Source organism: Leuresthes tenuis, unplaced genomic scaffold (assembly GCF_036924035.1).
Source record: "Leuresthes tenuis unplaced genomic scaffold, fLeuTen1.0.hap1 SCAF_20, whole genome shotgun sequence".
Taxonomy (NCBI): domain Eukaryota; kingdom Metazoa; phylum Chordata; class Actinopteri; order Atheriniformes; family Atherinopsidae; genus Leuresthes; species Leuresthes tenuis.
In genome coordinates, this window is record NW_027325374.1 from 2903483 (window position 1) to 2919272 (window position 15790).

The window sequence follows — 15790 nt, forward strand, 5'->3', positions numbered from 1 at the left end:
TGGTGAGAAATTTACTTTCAGAGGCACTTTTAAATTACACCTGTTGACTCATTCAGGGGAAAAACCTTTCAGTTGTGATTATTGTGATGAAAAATTTACTTATAAAGTTTCTCTGAGAAACCACATTAGGCGCCACACAGGGGAAAGACCATTTGGTTGTGAAGTATGTGGGAAAAAATCTATAGATAAACGTACTGCGAAAAATCACATGAGGGTCCACATGAGCAATAAACCATTCGGCTGCGATGTTTGTTATAAGAGATTGAAAACTCTGAAGTCCTTAAAACAGCATATAAGACATCATACAGGAGAAAGCACGTCTCATTATAAAAGAAAGGAAAACTGAAAAGCGACATGAAGACCCACACAGGAGAAGAACCAGTGGGTGGTGATGTATGTGTTACAGTGCGAAGTGAAAGGGAAACCATTTGGTTGTGGTTATTGTGACAAAAGACATGATGATTAATAAGAATCTGGCAACGCATCGTTTTCTTCATAAAGGACAGGGTGGCAGTGAATTTGATGCTTTTAACCAGAAGGAATCACATTGGTAAAGCAAAACAGCAGAAAATATAATTTAAAGACTCTTAAAGGATGGAGAAAATTCTGCTAATGAAGTCACAATGTGAAAATGTTTCTGTTGTTTTGTGACTGGGCTTTGATTTGTTCCAAAGATGTTACACAATTTAAACTACTGACCTTTTCATTTATTATTATCTGAGGATCAGATAATAGGATCATCCCTGAAGTGATGTGAAATATGTCAATGGATGCCGACTTGTCCAAACCGTTGTTCAGATTTTGTTTTATAGAGTTTTTGACGTAGTATTTTAAACATGTTTGTGAGAAACTAATTGACACCTTGACAAGTAAAATCCACGTGAGTGAGAAACCATTCGGCTGCGATGCTTGTTGTAAGAGATCTAAACTTAAACATCAGCTTATACATCATACAGGACTTCACAGTAGAGAAACTGTGTCACTGAAAAATTCATCCAAAAGCAACATCCTAAGAGGCGCAAGAAAACCTACACAGGAGAGAAACCACCGGGTGGGGATGTAGGAAAGTCGTATGTCAAGAGAGTCGGCATTAGAGGGAATTACTGTGGGCAAGGATGAAGAATGCTTTAAAAGCTCAGAGTTGTCTCTGTAGAGGAGAGACGATGTGTGGTGTATATTAGCAGAGGCATGAAAGTCCAGTTGTAATGTTGGCTGAAATTCGTTGAACTTGATGCTTCTGTCCACTCCCACATTGGTAAAGCAGACCAGGAGAAATGTTAATGAAAACGTTAGAAACATGTTTGTGTTGTTTTATCGCTGCTCTTTATACTTTGTTTAAAGTAATTGTGACAGTTTGTATTACAGACCTCTTGTTCTGACTGTCTGGTGGTCCGATGTTTTGTCTGCAGGGACTTTTTTTCCGTGTTGTTATATGAAATCTGTCAATGGAGGCCCTACATTTGCCGATGCTGTGTTATTTTATTCATTTTCCATTTCTGTAAGGACCAGAAACCTCTTTGTTAGAAGCTTTTGGGCCTCTGGAGAAATAGAATAAATGTAATTACAGTTTTTTGTTATAATTTCAATGTACATTCCAGCTGTTCTGTGTGCACATTTGTGCTTTGAATACAATTAAGATGTTCAATAAATGCCTTTTTTTATAAACACAAGAACATACATGCATAAATTTGTGTTGGAATGGTTTGTGCTCTGTACCGAAAGGTTCCCTTCGCTTCAGAAGAAACCATCACCATTTGGTTTTAATTCAGTTAACCTTGTTAACTTCTTAACTTTAACTTGGTAACTTTACACTGTTTTTTATGAAGTGCTTTGTGCATCTAAGCCAATTTAAAGGTGACATATTCTGCCCTTTTTGACACAGTTTTCTGAGGTTTTAGACAGAGTGGCCTTACGACTTGGCTCATCTGGCCCAATCTAATTTAAAGAAAGTTTCCAACAGAAAGTGACATGGAATTCTATTCCTTTGAACCACAGTCGAGGAGCTACTGGAGCTTCCATCAGCTTCCCTTTAATGACACTTCTTCGTAGTTTAGGAACCGAGGACACTGATTGTTGCAGTTTTTCAGAGGAATTGGTGTCCATTCTTGCTGAATCCAAGATTTCAGCTGCTCAACACAGTCTGATTCTCCTCTTCGTGATGCTCCAAACATTTTCAATAGGAGACAAATGTGGACTGCAGGCAGCCCAGTTGAGCACACACAACAAATCAGAACTCATTCCTCTGTTCTTTGAATGTTCGCTGCACCTCTTACGCATTTTAAAGGGCAACACTTCATTTTCTACTAATCTTTTCTGATCTGAGACATCGGAGTAAAAAGATGTTCTTTTTGGTCTGTATGTCGATATGTTGTTTACAGTAACAAACATTAGGAAGCAAGCAGATTCTTTTAGTGCCTGAATGACAAAGAAAATCAATAAATGGTACAGAAAAGTCCCTAAATCTACATTTCTCTGCTGTGAGCGAATGGGTGCATGTGTCTCTCTTAGCATTTAGTTTTTCTTTTAATTACAGTCTGGTATTAAACTGATTTTATGTGTTTTGGGGATTTCTTATTGGCAAGTGTTACAGTTTAATCAGTGCTTCGCTGTGCATTTAGCCCTTTACAGCTTATGATATAGAGGTTTGAGCAGGTGTACCCCGCCTCTCGCCCAATGACAGCTGGGGTAGGTTCCAGCCCCCCCGCGACCTACAGCTTTAAGCGGGTATAGAAGATGGATGGATATGATATTCATCTGTTTGGCACACTGAGGTCCTTACAGATGCTGGTTCATGGCTGGACTGCTCGGCTGCTGCTCAGTTCTTCGGGGGGGGGGGGGGGGGGGCAGCGATAGTTCAAATGAAAAGTTTTAGACCTTTTCTACATTGGCTTCTTGTTAAATCTAGAAGAGAATTAAAAATTCTCCCTCTGTGCTCCATATTTTCTCAGCTGAGCACTTTGCTCTGACACTGTCTCTACTTTTAATGGTCCATCTTGTCACAAACTTTGTGCTTCCTCTCTGGACTTTGAGCTCTGTTCTCTCTGCAGGTATCTGAAACTGGAGCCACATGTTTCTGATGTATGGTTAGGAGTCTGAGTAAAAACAACATTGCACAGTGTTAGTTTCCCTCTCTGTCTTTCACTCTTCCTGTCCTCCCACCCCCACCCGGTCGAGCAGATGGCCCGTCTTCCTGTGTGGTTCTGCTGGAAGTTTCTTCCTGTTTCTTCGCCTCACTTTTGCAAACTGCTGCTTGAAGAGTTTTGTGATCTGATCCTCAGTATTTATTGCTTAATGCTCAGCACATTGTTAAATTAAGTTCTTTTGTTCTGGGTTAGTTAGTTTGTTTCTTTTCTTGATTTTCTTTGGCTTTTGACACAAATCTTCACTTTTTAGAGAAGCTTTACACAGCTCCCAGTCAGCAGCTCAGACTTGCAGAACTTCAACCATTTTTATCTTTTACACACTTTAAGAAGACGAATGAATGTAAAAGTTCAACACTTTAAAAAAGCAATTGGAATTACTCCTCTGCAAACTTTAAAACATCTCAGCCTCTTGTTTAACACATTTAATGATGTTCTGCTGGCTGTAATGTTTTATATTATTACAGTTACATTCAAGTCAGTTTTATTAATCCAATCAAAATATATTCACACAGAGCCAATTTAAAAACAGTTGCCCAGTTAAGGAAGCCAACATATTGCATCAGAACTTGGAAGCGACTGTGGAAAGAAAAAACTCGCTTTTAACAGGAAGAAACCTCCATCAGAACCAGAACCAGGAAGGGTCCATCTGCCTGGACCAGCTGGGGCTGAGAGGACAGGAAAGAGGGGACAACAAGCAGCGTAACACCAGGCCAGAGATACCTGCTGAGAGAGAGAAACGCAAGTTAATGACAGCAATGATGTCAGAGGGAGGAGAGGTGCATCATGGGAACTCCCCCAGCAGTCTGGGCCTATAGCAGCAGAACTATGGGATGTTTCAGGCTCACCTGAGCCATCCCTAACTATAAGCTTTATCAGAAAGGAAAGTTTCAGCCTGATCTTAAAGGTAGAGAGGGTGTCTGCTTCCTGGCAGCTGGTTCCACAGAGAGGGGCCTGATAACTGAAGGCTCTGCTCTAAAGTTAATTTTATCATGTCTTTTCTTTTTAATGTTTGTTTTCTTCTGTAAAAACAGAACTCAGCAATTTGTTTGAAATACTGAGCGATTGATAAATTATATTAATATAATTCTAACTGGATTATAATGAAGTGGAATTAAGTATTCAATCTGTTAACTTTCATGAATGTAGTTGTGATGTGGCCCTTCATAGATAAACTGAACTCAGCAGGAGCCCCGAGATCCATCTGAGGGACTAACTCTGGGTCACATTTAGTCTTTTTAATCTGAAAATAATGTCAGCAGATGTAACCATACTTTGGTGACAACTTTAAACACGATAAACTTACTGAATATAACTGTGACTCTTACGATAGATTTCCTCATTTTTTACATTTTTACAAAAGAAAAATCACTGTTAATGCCCCGGCCCAAATAAGGATGCAAAATGAACAATTTCTTTAACTGACAGTTGTGTTTATCCACCACAATGACCCTGTTTTCCTTCCTTTGTGTGCTCTGGGAGTAATACATGTAACATCTGCCCAGGATTTATCAGGAGAACTGATAATTTAGTCCATATTCTATGTTTTTTTTTTAACCATTTGTCTAGTTGTCATGCCAGTTATTTTCACTTAAAATGTTAACATTTTGCATTAAAAGGTTGTAGGCGTTTATTTGTTGGGTTTTTTAACTCCGGTCGCATGACCTCATGATGCATTCAAGCACACCTTGTAAACACGATAATCCCCATTGAATGGGCTGCTTTGGTAGATCCAGACACTTGAAGCAAACTTCAGGTTTGTGCAGCAGGTCTTTGTGATCCTTTTGATGACAGTTTACGTTACTTAGGACTCTTGTTTTATCTATTTAATTTCTCCGCTTGACTTTAATTTGCTTGTGATTTTCATGTATTTTTATTTTTTGGTGTGTTTGTGTTTTTTACAAAAAAACTATTCTTTCTAACCAGAACCATGAAAGTCTTGTCCCCATCATGTAGGAAAAACAATCACATGAATAATTACTGCTACTGACACTTTAATTAAATCTTCATTAATTCTCTCCCACATTTATTGGAACAGTTTATTAAATTTACTTTCTCAAAATCCACGTTTAAGCAAACACAAGAAAGTAAAACCATTTCAAACTTATTATTGTAACATATATAAAATTATATTAAGATTTTTTCCAGTAACATGCACGTCTGTTTCTCCTTCCACAAATACACAACCACAAACATACAAAATGACATGTACAGTGTGTCATATCTATTATCCTAAAAGAATTCAAATGTTTTATATACAGTACGTAGTTTCCAGTCTGTTCAACTTAAAATGGCACAGAGCTCTTCCTAATACAAACAAAGACAGATACAAGATTAATAGTCTTATACTAATACTACTTTTTATGTCAATTCATCATCTGAGCCACCCAGTTAACACGTTTTCATTCCTTCTTCCTGGCTGAAACTGGGTAACGTGCACACACACGAAGGGTAACTCCAGCTAATGCACGTCCCATGATCTGTTTAGTAGCTGCCACACATTAGCTAGCTATTCTGAGATCTAGTTCTCTGTGACATGATAAGTTTATTGCTCTTTGTTTATTGCACCCCGTTTTAATTTCCATCACTCAGCTCTGTGAGACCGTAAAGTTTGCAGTCTGATATGCTGTTGCAACAAACTGCATCTATTGGACAAAATGTGCATTCTTAGAGGTTAGCCCCCTGCAGGGATTCATACAACCGAAACCTGGTGATAACCCATAAATGCGGCTGAGATCAGGTAACATTTCTTAATTAATGTTAACTTTACACCTGCAAAACGCAGCACGAGTCATCAAGATTTATAATGGATCCTGATTAGTGGAACCAGAGCAACCATTTTCAGTTTGAAATTATTTGATTGTTTCAAACCTTTTTTATCATTAGTTGGGTTTTTAACATATTTTAGTAGCTTTGTTGTTCTACTAAAATCTACCTGCAGGTACAACTTGCTGGGTAACACGTTTAACTCTAAATAAGGAAAAAAAACTGGTTATTCTGAAATTTACTTTTAATTCACTGCAGACAGTAGGAACCCAAATATTTATCATTTTTATTTAATTTGTTGTTTTGTAATTTGCTGCAACCATGTTCCAAAAAAAGTTGGGATTAGTTAGAAGGCTGTTTGAGGCGGTCGACAAGAAGGAAGAGAGTAGATTTCACTTCTTAAGGAAGCTTAGGTCCTTCGATGTCTGCATGGTATATATCTAGAAGTCAGTTACAAGTCAGGCCAGCTCAAGGCCTCTCTCCTGTGTGGACTTTTTTGTGTCTCTTTAGATGCGTCTTGCAACTAAAAGTCTTGCCGTATTCATCACAACCAAAGGGTTTCTCCCCTGTGTGAACTCTCATGTGCCTTCTGGCTCTGAGCTGGGGACTGCTCTGGAGCACCTGGAGCTGACTGTTAAAAGAAGAGTGCTGCATAAAGCTTAATTTATACTCTTGCAGAACATCGACGTGACGTCTTCACTGGGCATTCGAAGTTCTGCGTTGAGGGAACACGTTGCTCTGCAATTCTTATTCCCCACCGAGGTGGAGCAGCTGTATTTGCAGTTGAAGCTTATCAATATTGAAGAACAAATGCTTAAATTGAAAATGTTGAAGTGCAGGCAAGGGGGGGTGGTCTGTACGACCAGCCGAGGCTGGGAACGGGTGAATTTACAACCTGGATGAACAAATGCACTTTAGATAATTTCAAATGTCAACGAGCTTCTTCGCCGTATACAGCCATTAAGACCGGACCAATCACATTGTCTATGCAACGTGTAGTTTTTTAGTAGACTTTTTTGGAGGTGCACGTCAGGCTACGGCGGAGGGGTCCACGTCCACGTCGTCGAAATGACTTTGAAGCATAAACTACGACTAAGTTAACATACATATTAAACAATACTGCCCACCCTCTACGTGACTTCTGTAGTGGTAGAAATGGTCTCTGTTTGCTTGAACAAAGACAAAAAGGAGCACCCAGACTGAGCAACATATGCTGCCTTCAGGGCCACATCTTTTCCAGGGACGTTCATGCGTTTTTTCAACAAGACAATGTAAGACTGAAGAAAAGGAGATTAAACGTACTGGACTGGCCCATCTCCAACAGGGAACGTGGGGAGAGCTTTAAAACAAAAAATATAGCATGAATCACATACTGTTGCACATTAGGGTCTTAAATTCTATCGCTTGGTGTTATATATTTACACTTGTGTTATAAAAAGGTCTTACTGTCTTAACGTGAATGTGTTGCAGACAGAAAATGAACAAAATCATGTTTATCATAATTTTAAATAAGGTTGACGTGGAAAAAACAAAAAAAATTCTTCGGTTAATATTAGCTGCAATAAATAGAAGTCAGAATATTTGGGATTTTTGGACCCTGAAATCATCCAGCAACGTTCATGTGTGGATTTTCATGTGGCTCCTCAGATTTCCCTGTTGGGTAAATCTTACACCACACAGAGCACAGCAAAATGGCTTCTCTCCTGTGTGAACTACTGCATGTCTTTTAAGAGTGCACTGCTGCCGAAATGTTTTCCCACAGATCTCGCAACCAAACGGCTTCTCCCCTGTGTGGACTCTGATGTGACTCTTCAGAACCCCTGGTTCTGTAAATCTTTCACCACAGATCTCACAGCCAAAAGGCCTCTCTCCTGTGTGGACTTTTGTGTGCCTCTTTAGATGCGTCTTGCAACTAAATGTCTTGCCGCATTCATCACAACCAAAGGGTTTCTCCCCTGTGTGAACTCTCATGTGTCTTTTTAAATTACACTGAAGTCTAAATCGCTTTCCACAAGCTTCACAAGCAAAAGGTTTCTCTCCAGTGTGGACTCGTATGTGTTCCTTAAAATGTGTCTTATGGCTAAATTCTTTGCCGCAAACACCACAACCAAATGGCCTCTCTCCTGTGTGGACTCTCATGTGGGTATTAAAATGTGTCTTCCGAGCAAATCTTTTACCACAAACCCCACAGACAAATGGCTTCTCTCCAGTGTGAACTCTTACGTGTGCCTGCAGACTCCCCTGACGTCTAAATCTTTCACCACAATAATCGCATATGAATGGTTTTTCCCCTGTGTGGACTCTCCTATGACTCTGCAGATTTCCCTGTTGGTTGAATCTTTTCCCACATTCATCACAGCTAAATGGCTTCTCCCCTGTGTGGACTCTCTTGTGTGTGTTAAGATTGGTCCTCTGGTTAAATCTTTGCCCACAAACGTCACAAATGAATGTTTTCTCTTCTGTGTCCAGTCTTGTGCGTGAATCTATGTTTTCCAGACCACTGAAGCGCTTTGTACCAGCAACACTGGTTGAGTGACATTTCATGTGTCTATGAAGGGATTGCTTGTAGAAATACTGTCGATCACACTCGAAGCAGCTGTAAATTTTCTTGGTAGTGTCGCTTCCTTGATTACTATTTACACTTGATTCAGGTGCTCTGCTTTCCTTCCAACCATTATCAGTGTCTTTGATTTCCGGTCCAACATCTGACAAGGGTTCCTGCCATTCATCATCATCACTGACTTCAGTCTCTGAGGAGTCTGAAGCCTTTTCTTTAGTGTAATGATCTGGGTTCCTGTCTGGTTCCTCTCCATCAGGTTCAGTTTTTATCCATTTAACTAAGCTGATGCTTGGAGGCTCTGTCTCTCTGATATCTGCAGCTTGGCTTCGACGAAGCTGTGAGGACTGAGGTTTCTCTTCATCATCTTCACCTTTCACAATAACAACACTGAACGGAAACCTGCTGATATCAGTCTCCAGCTCATGAACCTCCTCTTCCTCCTTTATGTGGAGGGGTTCTGGGTCCTGCTGGTCCAATTTGCAGGTCCAGTCATAGGGAATCTCTTCTTTAATCACCAACAGCTGCTGAACATCTGCAGGAAAAAACATTGAGTAATTACAATGTAACTTGAACTTGGACCCACACACATCCACCCTGCTGGACGGATGAAGCCAGCTTCTGGTGGAAATGTTCTGCTGTCAGCTGTACTGAGGAGCATGCATCTTCCATCCAGCAGCAGCCTCAGAGGATATAAGAGCCCAGTGGATAAACTATATCTGAGGCTAATGTTCCAGCAGAGTTAGCTAAAGACTGTGAATGTGCAGCAGCCACTTTTCATCCCACTGTTTTAACAACTTGGTCCAGTTCAACGCTGGACTGAAGGAACTGAGCCACAAAGAGGATCAGTTCCAGCTCTCAGAGCCTGAACTTCAGAGCAGGGAAATGGAAGTATCTGAGAAATAACTCCTCATGGTTTATTTACTGATTTATTTCTTCCTTTAGCAGCAACTAACGCTAACAGCTTAGCTAATGAAGATGAGAAATAACTCCTCATGGTTTATTTATTGATTTATTTTCCTTTAGCAGCAGCTAACGCTAACAGTTTAGCTAATGAAGATGACGTATACCAACTTCTAAGGAGTTATTGCTGTTCCTTTCTGAAAGATGAACATTATTGTTCCCACATTACTTTGTTAGCTGAAGCTTTCTAGTTGAACGGTTCCGTTCTGTAACTCAGACAACCTGCAGCTGTGTTTAAGGTGTGTTTCCAACACAACACCGGTCCTCTCCTCACTCTCGGTGTGTTAGCGTTACATTATCGGCATGTTTCTGATAAAGATGTAGGTCTCCAGGTACAACTGTTTAATGAGGTTAATATATACAAAATGTTTACATTACTACAAGTTACGCTGTGTACATCTCCAGCTTGGTCCATCACTGTTGTTGAGAAAGCATTGTTTGCTAGCATCTGCTGCTAACTTACTGTCCTGCTAAACTATTTCCCTCTTACAGTGAGAGCAAAATAACAGTCCCGAGAGTTAGTATGCAGGGTCCCTTTATACAAAAGACCACCTGAAAATCTAATATATAATAACAATATACAATATGGCTTATGAAGTAACCCAATTAAAAATCATTAACTGTGTTGTGATGTTAACTTCATATTCTCTCTTCCACTTTATTGTGTTTTCACCAATGTTACCATGGATGTTTCAAACAAAACATTAATTGTGTTTGTGTAAGAGCGCTTTTGGGATTCGGCATGACATTTATTTGAGATGCTATTTCGATGGGGTAGCATAAACTCCAAGGCACCACGTGTCCTTCAACTCCATGTGTTAAAGTATATTCCAGGCTGAATAAGTTGATAAATCAGCAGAAGAAACACTACAGTGAGACCACGCACCTATAAGTACCATCAAGCAAACAGAAGTCAAGGTAATGATTTAAAATAGTCATTTAAAAGTTGCATTGAGGATAAAACCCGGTTGAACTGAGATGATTTATTACAAATATCAACAGTTTAAAAATATAGATTGGTAAGGGAAGGAGGAAGTAATCTGTAACAAAGTAATGCTATGGAACTCTGTTTTTAACATTAAAATAATAAATAAACAGGATTTACTCTCTGAGCCAAACTCCGAAGCAGAAGGTAGCAGTGATGCTCTGATACACTGCCGTTAAAAACCGTAGAAGAAGAAGTTGTTGTTAGCATAAGCTCACGGGAGAAGCCACTTGTCGTGTTTGGCTTCTTTCTCTTACAGAAAGAAACATGTCAGATTTGACATGTTCTGTTTTTCGCTGCGACAGCACCAAATCAGACACCATAAGCCTTCATGTCTAACCCAGACACGCTGAAGTGCGACAGAAGTGGATTCCGTTTAATTGGAGACATCGCGATGTCCCGTTAAAAATACCAGAGAGGACACAGTCTTCTTCTGCGGGGTCCATTTAGACCCAAAAACAGTTGGGTTTTGCTACTAAACTAATTATAAAGTCCGACGCCGCTCCAACCATTTATCCAGGAGAGACAGCAACTGTGAACGGGCCTAACAATAAACCAGTAAGTTTATTTTTATGTGCTTCTTCAGCGCTCCGTTTACATTTACGCTTCCTTAACTCAACCGAAGAGTCTGTCGGGACCCCTGTCGCAATGTTACCCGGCTACCCGACTGCTGTACGCCTCTTTCTAAAATTTAATCGAGTTTTGGGTCAAATTTAATATTTTTTTCAGTGAGTTCCTGCTCCAACTGAAGCTTCTTCAGCTTTTTGTTTCTGCCCCCTGCTGCTGCTGCCCACTAAGCTTTACACCCGCAGTTAATCACAAAGGAAGCACACATAAATTATTATTTACTATAAACTAAATGACATTAGGCATATTTACCAAATTCATAGTTTGTATTTGCGACTTGATTCCGAAGCTGTGTTCTTACGTGATTAATTTTCCAGCCACCGCTACAACAAGCTAACAGTTAGCCGTTTCCTCCTGCAGGAATACTCCACGTTAAATGTGTGATTATTCTTACCTGCTGTTTGGTTTGTAGCAGCATCATTCGTCTGATGAACTCCGGGGCGTTTAGTCTCCAGCTTGTCTTTAAAACTTAGACTTTCGGTGTAGTTTTGGTTCAGATAATACACTTCGCTCATGGTGCCCGTGCTTGTTTTCTTCTTTACAACAAACTGGAAGCTCGTCAGAGATGAACCAGGTCTGCGCAGAATCGATCACTGTATAATGCAGGCTCTTGTAATTCTGTCAAATTGGATCCATGGCTGTATTATAGTAGCCAGATACAGACTCAAAACAAACCGTGTTATTGTTTTATAACGATTTGACGAATCTGGTGTGTTTTTTGGACAGGCATTCATACGGACACTTTTAACACCCCCTAATTTTGCTTGGTGCAGTGATTTATTTTACCTCCCGTGTTTTCTGGTTTATGTGTCATAAGAAGAGCATGTAGTATCATAAAAATGTATCCTAAAGCTAAAAAAATAAGAGATATGCTGTTTTAGTATCTTTATGCAAAATTAACTTGATTTATCCAGAAATTTCGAACTCTCGCTCCCGAGATTTTTTTTCTGCAACTTTCTCCACTATTACGTCATTGTTTCCGGGTTTCCTCATATGGTTATGTTCAGTTCCTCTTTTTATGGGTTAGGGTTAGGGTTTATGTTCTTCATGCAGTGTCCCCATGAGATCTATTGCATGTACATCACCCACCACGAGTTTTCACACCATCAGGAACGACTGAACCTTGTTTTTCTTTGCCCCCCTTTTTTGTTGTTGTTTTTAAGATACTTCTGGAAAAATTTATTTTTGGTTGCAAGTGCAGGTTGACCTTTTTCAGCTTCCCAAAAGACCCACTGGTTTTAGATCAATGGATGCAGTTTCTTTTTCTTGGCCACCAACACAGTCCTGAAAATATTTGGATTTGTCCGCTACACAAAACGTAACAACTGTTTTATGAACAAGCATAATGTGTACAACTACTGAAAAGGCAAATAGTTAAGAAAATATTTAGAGTTTCTGATGGCTGCAAATCTAATCTAGAGGTACACAAGATTAAGAATCAAGTGACTGCAAATGATCGTGTCAGGTCTTTAACATCAGAAATACAAAATAAAATCATTAAACAAACAGAAATAGAACAAACAAAAAAAACTGAAGGACAGAAAAGATTAAATCTAATTAAACATTTGAGAGATTGCAAAGATAAACCTTTCTGTGCTTAGAGAAATGTGCAAAAGGAATGTTTCATGTATCATTTACTCAGATTATTTGTTATTACCATATAAAAAAAAAGAAATAAACAGACTTCAGTTTCCTTATTTCAAAAAAGAGAAATGAACTGTATTTATTTTAGTCTGTTAACTTTTGGAACAGTTCAGGTCAACTGAAAGCAGGATTTGAACTTGGCGTTGCTCCCAAAGGACAGATGGCAAGAAAGAGGACAAACAGGAAACAGACGAGAAACACAAGGAAGGAGAAAACAAAAGAGAGGATATAGGAGAGGAAGTTCTGGAGCCAAAACAGCACGACACAGGCAGGGTGAAAAAATCTGCTTTAGAGCACGGTTCTTTAAATGGATTTCATTGAATGATGAGGTTAACAACGATGAACTGAAGAGGACAACACTCTGTTTTTGCTGACACATTTTGGCCAGTGATGAGGACATAAATGTAACATGTTAATGCCTGAGGTTTCACAACAATTTTTCTGTAATAAAAGTTTTATGTATTTACACTGTTTTTTTTTTCTTCTTTACTGCTCCTTTTGTTTAGATGAGCACATCCAGATGGCTTGCAGGGGTATGTCCTGCCAATATGTTGGTGTTGGTACCTCGTAACAGACCTCGCTTGGAGCTGAAGGAGGAACTCTTTGGAAGACAGTTCATGACAGTTCAGTACAGACATGGGATCCAGTTGACTCATCAGACCTGGAATAGGTTACTTTATTGGTAATTTAAATGTTTTGGTTCACTTTTTATTCTAGCGTAATGGATGTTGATGGATTGTTCATTTCTCTGTCAATTTTTTTTCTTGTTCTAACAGAAAAGAAACTTCCAGCTCAAACCAGAAGTCGTATATCGTCTCTGAAAATCACCTGATGGAGCTGTTTGAGGTGTGTCCTGTGTGAAAACGGGTTTCAGATGTGAGAACAAGACGTTTAGGGGAAAATCTGAAGAGACACGGAGACAGTTCCTCCAGTAACTTAATTACAAAGAAATCCTCGATGCAAATTATCTTCTTTGTTTAATTCCCTCAAACATGTTCTGCTCAGTGGTCGCCCTGTGTTAGTGGCCAGCTGAACTGGCTTTATTCATGTTTCAGCACACATATATATGTATAAATAGGGTTAATTGGCACATTGACCTGGGAAGCACATAGGAAGCAGGTTATGTTGAGCAAGGAGAGCAAAAAATCAAAAAGTGAGTTTTAATTTGTTTGTTCACATTCATGTGAAATGTATTTTTGTTAATTTACTTGTTTCCATGGACCATTTGTATGAGAAGAGTTTGCACCCTTGGTAGGCGAAGCGAAGTTTGTGGTATTTCAAAGACGAGTGTGTGGTTTGATGTACTCGTGTGAGTTAAGTCGTAGTTTAATTTTCAATGTTATAGGCTTATTGTTACATGTGTAACTTTGTGAAAATACTAATATTTTCAATGTGTTTTTAGTTTCACAGTTCTTGATGGAATAAAGGTTTTGTACCCGTTGAACTCTACGCTGTTTATTGATGCCAAGGGCTGCTACACCCTGTTTCACACAGACAGTTATTACTGTCTGCTACAGCCTTGAAGGGCCCTGGTATCATCTGGCATCCTCTGGCATCCTCTGGCATCCTCTGGCATCCCCAAGCTGTGGAAGTGGCCACATACCACAGCAACAGCCTTTGCATATATTTGATTTGATGAAGGACATAGACAAACAACCAGGTATAACTATATCATCGTCCGAAAGTAATGACTGTACTGAATGAGTACATGAACTTTAGGCCTTTAGCCCCTCAACAGGAGCTTCTACTCCAGGCTTTATACTGGAAGCCCCTCCTACACAATAAACCAACATTAATTGGCAGTCATTCATACACCAAAGGCACATTTATACACAAAATATGCATTTCTAAACCTTCCAAAAGACAACAAACAACCGTATGTAGTGTCTAACTCTTTGTACATGCTGTGCTCCTTGCTCTATAAAAGCATTTGGACACTTCGTTCTGTTTCTAATCCCAGACCAGGAAACTGCGTGCAGGTGAGGCAAGCAAACAATACGTGAAGTAATCCACACATTTGAATAGATGTCTTTGAAATTCTCCTTGTTTTTCTTCTGGAACCTGGATAAGGGCAGTCAAAACTGAGTATTATTTAGCATGTCCAGTTAATGCTAATGTTCTGCAAACCATAGTACTTAAAGTAGTACACAACACTAGAAACACAACACCACATAAACTATATATTTCAATAAGCTGGCCAGGTGGCAAACTATATCGGAACTGTATATTTTTAGCTGTCTGCAAACATACTGATCAGAAGGCCTGGAGCTACACCATGACATTAGAAATTAGAATTACAATAGTTACAAACAGACCCTAAACTGACACAATGAAAGTGAATACAAGAACCTGACAGATCAAGCAGGAGCAGAAGCAACAGGAAAAAGACTAAAAGCTAATTTTGAAGTGGATATCATTAACTGGCAGCTCAGCTCTGTGCACCTGCAGCACATTTTAAAGCAATCCAAGCTTTGATGTAGACATTCAGAGCTGCAGGAACAAGACGGACTCGGTGTAAAAGATGCCAGAGAATAGAATCTGCAACAATATGCGGATAGTTTGGGAGCCTGTGATTACTGCAAAAAGCTGTGACCTGATGTGAGAGTAGAACTCAACATGCTGGAAAGAACTGACATTTATCTTTCTGTGTTAAATATGTGGCATGGTAAACAGATTGATTTTCATTAAATATTTTAAATGGCTCCATTTTGAATGTTGATTCACTAAATATCCCCTCAAACCTAAATGCTTTTCTGCTATTTCCAATACACCAAACACTGGAGAAGACCGTGCGTGTTTCAGCTGTTGTTTTCACTGCCTTCAGTGATAATAACGCCTATTTTCACTTTACTTCAGTTTATTTCTTCAAAGTACTTTTACTCTGGTATTAGTCAACTTTATTGTTGTTCAGTAAAGATTTTAAATACTTCTTTCACTCCATCTGTTTTTAGGCTTTGCAGTATTAGAATTTGTGGAGGTGGGAACTATATGTTGGTTGTGCTGTGTTTGCAGGGGGAACTAAATAATAGTCGGAATCAGTAGCTTGTTGTAGTGAAGTTGTTTTGTCCAAATGGAAAAGTTCCTGATGATAGCTGACTATTTAGTGTT

The 15790-nt window shown here is 39.3% G+C and overlaps 2 protein-coding genes across 2 annotated transcripts in view; both read right to left on the reverse strand.

Moving 5' to 3' along the window:
- The window catches only part of LOC140278884 (uncharacterized), a 243468-nt gene that overhangs the window by 200223 nt on the left and 27455 nt on the right, over window positions 1–15790 (reverse strand). The gene's annotated exons all lie outside the window — the stretch shown is intronic.
- LOC140278520 (uncharacterized) lies at window positions 6009–11759 on the reverse strand. Its single transcript, XM_072373553.1, has 2 exons — window positions 11433–11759; window positions 6009–8998 (listed from the first exon to the last, which is right to left on the reverse strand). The coding sequence occupies exons 1-2, from the start codon at window positions 11551–11553 to the stop codon at window positions 7524–7526; spliced, it is 1596 nt and encodes a 531-aa protein (XP_072229654.1). The 5' UTR covers window positions 11554–11759; the 3' UTR covers window positions 6009–7523.